The sequence below is a fragment of the Nicotiana attenuata genome, chromosome 1 (genome assembly GCF_001879085.1).
Source record: "Nicotiana attenuata strain UT chromosome 1, NIATTr2, whole genome shotgun sequence".
Taxonomy (NCBI): domain Eukaryota; kingdom Viridiplantae; phylum Streptophyta; class Magnoliopsida; order Solanales; family Solanaceae; genus Nicotiana; species Nicotiana attenuata.
Genome location: NC_031989.1, coordinates 65,985,241 through 65,995,987, shown reverse-complemented (window position 1 = coordinate 65,995,987; position 10,747 = coordinate 65,985,241). Strand labels below are relative to the sequence as shown.

At 37.4% G+C, this 10,747-nt stretch overlaps 2 protein-coding genes across 2 annotated transcripts; one reads left to right on the top strand and one right to left on the bottom strand.

The window, feature by feature from the left end:
• LOC109227904 (polyadenylate-binding protein-interacting protein 11-like) lies at positions 1-5,213 on the top strand. The gene is made up of 11 exons (XM_019393101.1): positions 1-267; positions 402-950; positions 1,235-1,345; positions 1,440-1,484; positions 1,580-1,652; positions 1,740-1,852; positions 1,968-2,027; positions 2,118-2,165; positions 2,250-2,318; positions 4,710-4,771; positions 4,864-5,213. Exons 2-11 carry the CDS (start codon positions 489-491, stop codon positions 4,919-4,921), a joined length of 1,101 nt encoding a protein of 366 aa, XP_019248646.1. The 5' UTR covers positions 1-267; positions 402-488; the 3' UTR covers positions 4,922-5,213.
• LOC109227913 (small heat shock protein, chloroplastic) lies at positions 5,441-7,108 on the bottom strand. The gene is made up of 2 exons (XM_019393107.1): positions 6,650-7,108; positions 5,441-5,991 (listed from the first exon to the last, which is right to left on the bottom strand). Exons 1-2 carry the CDS (start codon positions 6,945-6,947, stop codon positions 5,561-5,563), a joined length of 729 nt encoding a protein of 242 aa, XP_019248652.1. The 5' UTR covers positions 6,948-7,108; the 3' UTR covers positions 5,441-5,560.

The following is a 10,747-nucleotide window of genomic DNA, read 5'->3' as shown; positions in this document are numbered from 1 at the left end:
TATTTTGTACATGGTGTTTGGGAGTGCTCCGTCATTTGGAAAAGTTTATACCTTTTTTGGAAGATTTGCACGAATTTGTGCTATTCTTAAGTTTCTTCTTTCTTTTTTACTCCCTACTTCTCTTCTCTTTATTTCGGCAGACAGATTCAGTAAAATAATACATCACTCTTAAAAGTTTTGCTCTTGTTCTTAATTTCCCCCAGCTCACCAATCTTTGAGTTTGGGTTTTTTGTCTTTTGATTAATGGACACCCTCTAGACCCAGCAGGTACGAAATATCGATTTCCATTTTTCTTTTTCTGATAATTCTGTTTGGTGGAAATTATGATATTAAAACTCCAGCTTGATAAAATTAGGAATGAAAGGACTGATCTTTTTCTTTTCCGTGTTGCTTTTTCACAGAACCCAAATTGGGAAAGAAAGGTTTAAAGAAGAAGGAGAAAAAAGGACCAGTCTTTGGGCACATAGTTGCTGAAAGAAGGAACAATCATGGCCGTGGGTGAGAACGGGTCTTTGAATCGGACGGACGGCAATGATTCTGCTGCCGTCGATCATCAGTCAAATCAGAACGGCGTGCCACGGTCAACGTTACCGATTGATCAGAATCTTCAGATGAAAACCACTGTCCATAAGCCTCAAATGGATGTATTTCAACAGCAACAACAAAGAATCAACGACAATGGAGTGCTGAGTCATCACCATAATCTTCAGCATAAGAAAATGAACGGTGTTGATGAGGAAGGGTTTAACACCAGCAGGGAGATGAGGGATTTGGAGGAAATGTTCTCCAAACTGAACCCCATGGCTGCAGAGTTTGTTCCCCCCTCCCTCTCTTCAGACAACTACGGTGGAGTAGTGCCATTCCTTCCCGGTGGAGAACAATTTGGGTTTGATGCTTTCAATCTTGCTGTGCAAGCTGGACTCAGTGGCAATGGAATTTCCAACATAAGGGTAACTAATTTATTTATTTTGTAGCTACTAGAAAAAACTGTGCCTATGCAAGTGTTAGGTTCTCCAGTTTATGTATGTTATATATAACTTATAGTACTAGGAAATATCATAGTAGTTGGTATATATCATGCAATAACATAAAAATGAGAGGATGGTGTAGTCATTAAGGTCTAGAAAGGAGGATGTTACAAGTCTATTCTCAGTCACCTTTTCAAACCTTGTTTTGTAATGGATCACTGTCTTGAGGGTCATGGCTAACAATTCGGGTTGAAATGGACTGGCAGAAGAGAAATGGCTATGGTCATGGTAGGAGAAGGATGAATGGCCGGACAACTATGGCCCAGCGCGAAGAGGTTATAAGGAGGACTGTTTATGTGTCTGACATTGATCACCAGGTACTAAAAAAAATGGGTACTTGTTCATTATCTTATTTAGTTATTTTACCTTCATCTTTTCTCCCTGGAGACTAATTTTTCTTATTATATGTAGGTGACTGAGGAGCAACTTGCTACACTCTTTCTTGCTTGTGGGCAGGTGAAGATGTTTCTCGTTTGGTCATATTTTGTTGGACTTATTAATATGTTAAAATCTTTTGTTGCCATAACCTGACTAACCTTAATGTGCTGAAGGTGGTTGACTGTCGCATATGTGGAGACCCCAATTCTTTACTCCGTTTCGCCTTTATTGAATTTATTGATGAAGGTATCTTGAACCATAATCTTTGGTTTGACATTTTTTGGTTAAAATCTTGTTGTCTAACAGTGGCATTGTCCCACGTATGGTGTGCAGAAGGAGCAAGGAATGCCTTGAGCCTTGCAGGAACTGTGCTAGGGTTTTACCCTGTGAGAGTGCTTCCCTCTAAAACTGCAATTGCACCAGTTAATCCAAAATTTCTTCCAAGGGTGAGAAAATGTGTATACTCTTGGTACTTCCCTTTTGCAAAATTGCTGTTGAGGTGACGAATCGATACCCAGTGTTGCTAATACTGTGTTATTTACCTTTGGCGTGGATATGTAGTCCGAAGATGAAAGGGAGATGTGTGCAAGAACTATATACTGTACAAACATTGATACAAAGGTAATTTTGAGTTTGTAATCCCTGCTTTACATGGTTGAAGAGCTTCTATGGGGATAAATGCTTTATGACTTGTTCATTTGTATGAAGTAGGTTACTCAAGGAGATGTCAGGCTCTTCTTTGAGTCCTTTTGTGGAGAGGTTTGTAGCTTCTCACCTGACTTGTCTGAAAGTGTTTGTCCAAGTCAAGGTCCTTACTCTGAGCCGTTTCCTTCTCTAACACAGGTTAAGTGCTTGAGGTTGCTTGGTGACTATCGTTATTCCACTCGTATAGCTTTTGTCGAGTTTGTTATGGTAACTCCCATGAGCTTTTGTCTTTCACTATTAATGCTTGTAGTTTAGCATTTATATGATGTTATTTGATTCTTTTACCTTTCAAGTGTAAAAACATTGGTTTTTGGTCCCTTTTGGATAAGTTCATGTGGCTGAAGAAAGTTCTCGGTAGAAGTGTGACCACTCCTGTGAATTTTGTATAATATTCACATAAACTGAAGTTTGATTCAAAGTTTTTCTCCTCTTGCTTGCTGGAATGCGAGTCTAAGCTGATGTTGATTTCTGTCTTTGCCATGAGAAAGTAATGCTAATCTTTTTAACTACATAACATGAGCCATGTGAGCGTTACTTTCTCTCTAGTAATAATATGAGAAAGGTCCATCATCTGCAGGTCAGTGACTTAGTTCTAATGTGCTTGTGTTTCATTGTGAATATAGCTAATGTGTTTGCTTTTCATTGGTTGCTGCTTTGTTAGAGTAGTAGAGTGATGAAAATATAGGATATGGTACCTACTTGTGTTCAGTATAAATGTCTGGTATTTAGTGGTGTAGATTGAATTACTGCTGGAAGGAGAGTGGTCCTTTGGCCGGCCAAAAAAGAAAAAACAATTCCAATATAAAGTTCTGTATAACTAATACATATAAAGTATAAGTAAATCTATGCATTACTAATGTAACCGTGCATAACTAGTACAATATTTGGTTTCTAGTTAATATTTATAATTGATTCAATGTTTGATTCCAGGTATTTAATTATGCACTACTAATACCGGCATAACTTCTGTAGGAACCAATGTAATATCTTCTGTGGGATAAAATGTCGAATAAGAATACGTTTAATAGCAATATTATCTCTACAAGAGTATCGACATGCCCTTAAAGTAGTCAACCCTCCTTTCCATCATATACCATATAATAATTCTTACATATTTAGTGACGCAAAATAATTATTTATTAAGTTATTGGCAGGATAACAATCTTTACATTTTTTTCCACTGCCATAACAATCCTTGTATTAAAAATTCTTGCATAACTAATATGTTAGCAAAGGACCCTTAATTTCTTAACTAGGATGGATATCAGGTCTTTTTGCCTTTCTATATTTTAGTAACAAATCGAAAGTCTCAAAATCACCAGATTTGAAGAAGGTGGATGTTTGTTTTATAAATTAAGATATCATTACTTTATGAAGAAACCCGAAGACACTATATACAATATTAATCACTTATAAAGTGGTTCTAGACAGCAGGAAAAAAGAAGTTGCCTGTGATGTCGTTTTGATCAGTTCAATAGGCATGTGGTATAGTTGGCAGCTAATGAGTACATGCCAGTAGATTATTAGGAATTCGCAGTAATGAGGGGTAATTAAAAGTGCGATCTCGGTGTTTCTGAGACTCCTCTGCTCAGGCTGTTCTTGCATCTCTCAGTGACCAATGTTTTAGCTGTTGCTTTCAGTGTGGGTCATGGCTATGATATACGTTTATGGCTATTGCTTTGATGGGAACCCTTACAACTTTTACTATGTGGATTCTGTATGTCCTGATCCCTCAAATGAAGCTAGAAGGGAAGTGCTTTATACTTGATACTCCTATGTGAGATACTTTGTAAAAAGTAGACCAGCTTTATCATCCAAGCAATCTTCAGATTGGAGAAAGTACTACTACTTTAGCACCCAAAATGTCGTGTGAAATCTGGTTCTCATGACAAAGTATCTTCAATATACTTGCATGAGGATATCTTATAATTTTTCTGTTCCTTGGTTGCTCTCAACTAGCATGCTATCGCTTCATCCACAACATTTGTTGACAATGATATGGGGAACTATAAAAGAGCTTCTGTTAGTCTTTTGGTGGAGGTTCTGGATTTGAACTTCCTCACGGGCACTCTCTCTAGATTTCTGGTGCAATCTGCATTCAGTTTTCGTTGAGTCATTTCAAAGCTGTTTCCTGTTGCCTTAACACACGTGGAATTTATGTTTTAAGGTGCCAGTGCCACAAGTCAAACATGGGATCTCTAGAGTATCACACTTTCTGTTCTTGTATAGGAGGGTGTCACACTTCTATTTACCTCCTCCTAGTGATTAGTTGTAGGTGCAATTTCTCCGAAGGACACTTCTAGCTGTGGCAATGAGAGACTTTGAGGGTGTCGACAATCTTTTGTCTTAACCTATTATTCTTTCCTATCTTTGTTGTCTTCAGCCGGATAGCATTTCCAGACTGTTGCTTACCTTCAGGGCAGATATCGCATACATGTTTTCTAGAATAACATGCATTTGCTTTGAATTTAATGATCTCAATAATTGGTCCCAAAACTTATTGGACTCCCTGTGATGTAATGTAATATATTTAAGCACGTGGCGTGTCATGGCTATGATGCTTACATTGTCTCATGATGAATTTTCTGGTTGTTGCAGGCTGAGAGTGCCATTGCTGCACTGAACTGCAGTGGTGCAATCCTGGGATCACTCCCTATAAGGTTGCTCTATGTTTCTAGTACTGCCAATCCTGCTGATGTTTCTTCTCTATTTCACTGACATATCCATTAATACTTTTTTCCATATACTGCAGAGTAAGCCCATCAAAGACTCCTGTTCGACCACGTGCTCCTCGTCCTGCAGTGCAGTGATAAATCACTTTGCATTCCTCAGCTGATCTTATATCTAAATACATACGTAGATGCAGATATCACTAAGCACCTCATGGCTTTTGTCATTTAGTTTATTCTCATTACTCAGCTAAGCGTCTCTCACCTACAGGATACTTGTTCTTAAGCTTGTACTGTTGGCAGAGGTTTATGAGTGCTTATGTTGATGTAATTTAAGTCTGCTATACTGTCTCTCTAGGCAATGCCCCGAGCACCTGTACTGATTGATGTCCTAATGGTAACTTTCTTCAGTGAGTTCCGCGATATTCCTCTATCTCGTTGGTTTGTGATCCTGTATTTTGCTCTTGTAAATTCTGAGGTAATTCCCTGGGATCATGTTTCTCTAGGCAATGCCTCGAGTACCAGTACTGACTGATCGTTTTCCTTCACGCCTATTACTTCACCTAGGTAAATGAAGAGATGCAAAATCCTTTTTATGTATTGCAGTATGTATAATTTAATATTTGCTTTTCAGCCCATTGTAGATTTGGAAAACTATGATTGGACTTAAAATGATTTTGAGAACACCGTAGCTCAAACTATGCTCCTATTTATATTCATTTACAGAGAGTTACAACAGAAGCAAGAACGAGTAAATCATAACCAAAAACCACGAGCTTTTTAGTTGATTTGCACGTCAATCACCTTCTTCTCAACTTTGGTCTTGGGAATCGAGATGACAAGGACTCCATTCTTCAGTTCTGCTTTAATTTTATCTTTCTCAACATTATCTGGAAGACTTAAACGAGTATCGTAGGAGCTGTAATTCCTGCCCCAAGAGCTCTCATCTCCACTTTCTTCCTTTTTGTGTTCGCCTTTGATGACAAGCACATCATCTTCCACAGATACTTTCACATCTTCTTTAGAGAGCCCGGGCATGTCAAAACGCATCTTGATTTCATTTTCGTCGTCTTTGATGTCCCAAGGAGCACGTATTTCCCCTGTTGTTGCCCTGTTCCTTCCTGGGAATGTCATGGTATCCTCAAACAGTCTGTCCATAGTGTCCATCATCTGTTGCATTGTTCTCATCGGAGACATTGGGTCTAACAATCCTGTTTATCACATGAATAAAGAAAATCCTAATGTCAACTAATGGAGCAGAGCTTAATCAGATGCTACTCTACCATCAACCACTACCAACTATCTTGATTCACAAGTAAAAACCTACTGGAATTGAATTTAACCAGTAACTATATATAGTACTAACATTGCGAAAAGAATTTTCACTTCCACATCATCTAAGAATATTAAAGACGAGAACTCGATGGGTTAAAAATAAAACATTTTGATGGGTTCGGCCTTCATAGTTTTAGTGCTAAACAGAGTCTTTTAGTGATGAGTTTTTGTTGAATCGATTAGTTATATTCCTATTACACAAATAACGTACAACAACGAATTTAAAGGCACTGATATTATAGTATCAAATTCTTTAAATAGTTAAAGCAGATACTCCCTCCGTTCCAATTTACGCGAACCTATTTGACTAGACACCAAATTTAAGAAAAAATAAAGACTTTTGAAATTTGTGATCCTAAACAAGTTAAAAAGGGACCCAGAGTATTTGTGTGATTATAAGAGCTTCTCATTAAGGGTAGAATTATAAGTTTAAGCTAAATTGTTATCAAATTTAAAAAGGAGTCACGGACCAAAAAGGAAATAAATTTAATTAAATAATAGTCCTAAATGGTATAGTAGCTAAACGAGACATACCGAAAGGGGAGACATCAAGAGCCATCTTCCTAGGACGGCGTTCGACAGAAGTACTGCCTTGGTTGTTGTTTCCTCCTTGACCGCTGCTGACATGCACGTCCACTGAAGTATCTTTGTTATCTCCAGTTGCCTGAGCTACAAGCCTAGACGCTGGTTTCTTTACGTTGCATGCAGATGGAAAGAAAACAGAGCAAGGTGCAGTTATCCTGTTGTTACTCCTAGAGGACGTTGTACTCACATTAAAAACATTTGATACTAAAGGAGAAGCTGCTGAACATGTAAGGGTTTTGCAAGCCATTATAAAACTAAAAACAAATCCAGAAAGAAAGCTCGATCACAGGATATTTTTTTTATGGATTAGTCTTGTTGCTTATGTTGTGCAATAGAAGGGTGTATTTATAAGGGGAAGAGAGAAGGATGTGGAGGAATCGTGAAAGTTTTAGATAATACTGGGAATTATCGTTATGAGTGTGAGTCTGGAGTCTCGACCCATTTTGGGTCGCGAAGGCACGGATTGCTCGATCGTTCTGGAATAATCGTTTACTTTCTAAATTTTACAAAGTAGGATCTCTTTTTAAACCTTATTATGTTTTCTCCCCGCTCTTTTATTTTTATTAAGGAAAAAAAGAAAAGAAAATGAGGGTCTGTTATAAATATATATTATATTATGAATGTTCATTTAGTACTACATTGTAAATAAGTTTTTTGAAGAAGTTTATCCATATGGGACTCCGCCGTAAATATATTTATCTATTTAGTACTCTATTGGAAATAAGCCTCCTGAAGAAGCTTATCACTTCGGTACTCGGTTATGGATAAACATTACCCACGGTAGAAGATTATCCATATCGGGTACAATAAGCTTATCCTTTCGATACTCCGTTATGGATAAACATTACCCCCGGTAGAAGATTATCCATACCGGGTACAATAAGCTTATCCTTTCGATACTCCGTTATGGATAAACATTACCCCCGGTAGAAGATTATCCATACGTGATACAATAAGCTTATCCTTTCGGTACTCCGTTATGGATAAACATTACCCCAGTTGAAGATTATCTATATATGGTACATTAGCAGCTTGCACAGCAACTTGCAGTAGCAGCTTACACAACAGCTTGCTTTCTTCTATAAATAGAGGAGATTTCAGTTTATTATGTACATGAATTTGAAGTTGAATAATAAATATCTCTCTCTCTATACTTGTCTTCGGTTTCTTTACTTTAAAGTCTTTATTTTATAACACGTTATCAGCACGAGACTCTGCCATTTTGAGCACTTACTTCGAATTTAATTTCTATTTCAGTGTTCATCTCCGATGTAAGGCGACGCTCTTACATCCGTGGTTAGATCTTGTTCATTCCGAGCATCATAAGACAGATTATACCCTTGAGGTGGTGAGCTTTTCTTCTTAGCGGTAGAGATGTGGATATCACTTACGTCTGGAGTGGCCAAATTTGTATAAAGTAACTTGAGTCTTTTGCTTATATTTGGTTTAATATCTTTATCATCGCTTGCTTGGTTATATGCTACGTATACAGTACCTATTTTGGTATTTATTTTCGTCATCCTAATTATCTTAATAAAGGATTATAAAGTGGATAACATTGTTAGATCCACTTAAACTCCAACAGAGTTTGCAAGAAATATATAACCACCAGAAGTGGATATATTTTGTATATCTCATTGTAACTAAATTTTGTTAACCACCAGAAGTAGTATATGCCTATAACCACCAGGAGTGATAATTTAGACTTTCTATGGTTACAATTGAAGATGAGCTAGAGACAATTTCTCTATATTACTTGCATGCCTCGGTTTGCTCCTAAAGTAGCAATATCTTAAAAGAGGTTCTAAGCCGTCACACAATTTGGTGTGATTAATGCACGTTCAAATAATTATGTTCCATTCCCTGAAGGATGAGAACTTTTGATAAATATTAATTCATTCTTGAAGTGAATGTGACAATATTAATAAAGCTCGTAAATATGAACGCGCTTTTGATGTGAATATATTACAATTCACCTCCAGAAGAGGTAATATGATTGAGGGAATATATACTCAATATTTCGTATTTTAAATTTGCTCCTGAAGAAGTAACACAATTGAAATTTTCTCCTGAACCAGAAAAATATTATGAAACTGTGTCTTTCTGTGCTTAAATAAAATAATAAGCTATTCAAAGTTATTTTTGAAGCACATTTCATTCCCTGGAGTGAATGAAGAAATACCACAACTCACCTCCTGAAGAGGTAGAATAACAAAGGATATAAATCTTATTTTTGTGGCATAAAGATCATTGTCACACGTACCTGTTGTACGTAAAATATCTTGAATTTTTTTATTAAATATCATTCCAAGGCAAAAGTATTCTTGTAGAATGCTTTCTACTACAACCACATTAATATGCTATGGTTAGTTATCGAGTTCCCCGAAATAACAACTCATGTGTCTCTCCCTGAAGGATGTAATGACTATGTGGTTACCGCTTTGATATAAAATATTCAGATATTAATGGCGTTTCTCCCTGAAGGAGATATTTGTCACAAAGTTTGTTAGTATACTGTATTTGTAAAATAATTCTGGAAATATAAATGAACATAAACAGAAATGAACATAAACAGAATTGAACAACGAAATAACAGAAAACCAATTCGAGCCCACTGAATTCACAGTGTTTCCTTAAGGAATTTAATCCCCTCCTAGTACCCAAGGTTATGGATTATTTCCTCCCAGGATAGAACGAATTACACACTGGTGTAGTGGTACTTCAAACCCCAGTGTTTCAGCGAACACAAAGTTCGGTAGCAAATCACACTTACTATTGCTTTGTTTGATGCTAAAAGTATGCAGAAGAAGGAGGAGAAACTCATAAAATCGTAGTGAAATTCTGAGCAGAATACTGTTGTATTTATAGCCAAAGTTGGGCTGAAATCTGAAGAGGTGCAACTCTTCAGAATGGCTGTTTATGCAAAACAGCCACAACATAAATGCCATTACATAAAAGGCCATTTACTCAACAATAAAGAGGGAAAATTGAAGAGGGTAGTTACTTTTTTGTTACCAAAACAGAAAAACGAATTGGATTTAATATTAATATTTAATATTAAAATAAATATTTAATAACATTTCTGTTAATATTTTACTATTAACAAATAAATTTGGTCCAAAAAGTTAATCAATCAATCGATCATTTGACCAAATCCGAATCCGAATCCGAATCCGAATCCGAAGCCGAAGCCGAAGCCGAAGCCGTAGCCGAAGCCGAAGCCGAAGCCGAGCCGAGCGAGCGACGACGACGGCGGCGCGAGGCTTGCCTTCTTCTCAACTCTTTAAGAGCTAGAAGAAGAGCAATTGCTTATATACCCATAGAAAACCTCTTCCTCTTCCAATATGGGACAATGTCCATTTACCAATGGGGGAAACTTAAAATTTCACTCAAAAATTTCATTTCCCTCCATTTCCCATTCACCCTCTTTTAAGTATTTAATATATTAATTAAATACATAAAAAGCCCCAACAAACTCAACTTATCCATATAGTTTCTCTGAGCTGAACAGGTTTATCGTCGTTGGTTGCGACGACAACGCTATAATCACGGGGCGTAACTTTGAATATAACTGCTCTACTAGATGTAACTTGTCAAGGGATGTGACTGAAGGAGAATGTATGGGCAATGGCTGTTATCAAGTACAGATACCCAAGGGCTTGAAATACTTTGACCCAACCATTTCTAGTAGTCGAAACCACACGGATGTTTCGCAATTTAATCAATGTTGGTATGCATTTCTAGGCGAAGCAGATCGATTTCATTTCCGTGGCGTACAAGATTTAAGTGATATGACCTTTTATAGGAGGACTATGGCTAGTGTCCCCATTGTGCTTGACTGGGCAATTGGCAATCTTACGTGCATTGAAGCTCGGAAAAGCAAGGATTATGCTTGCAGGGAAAATAGCGAGTGTGTTGATTCAGACACTGGGCTTGGTGGCTACCGCTGCAGCTGTAATGAAGGTTATGAGGGCAATCCTTATCTTAGTCCAGGCTGCGAAGGTAGGACGATTCCCCCCCCCCCCCACACACACACACACCACCACC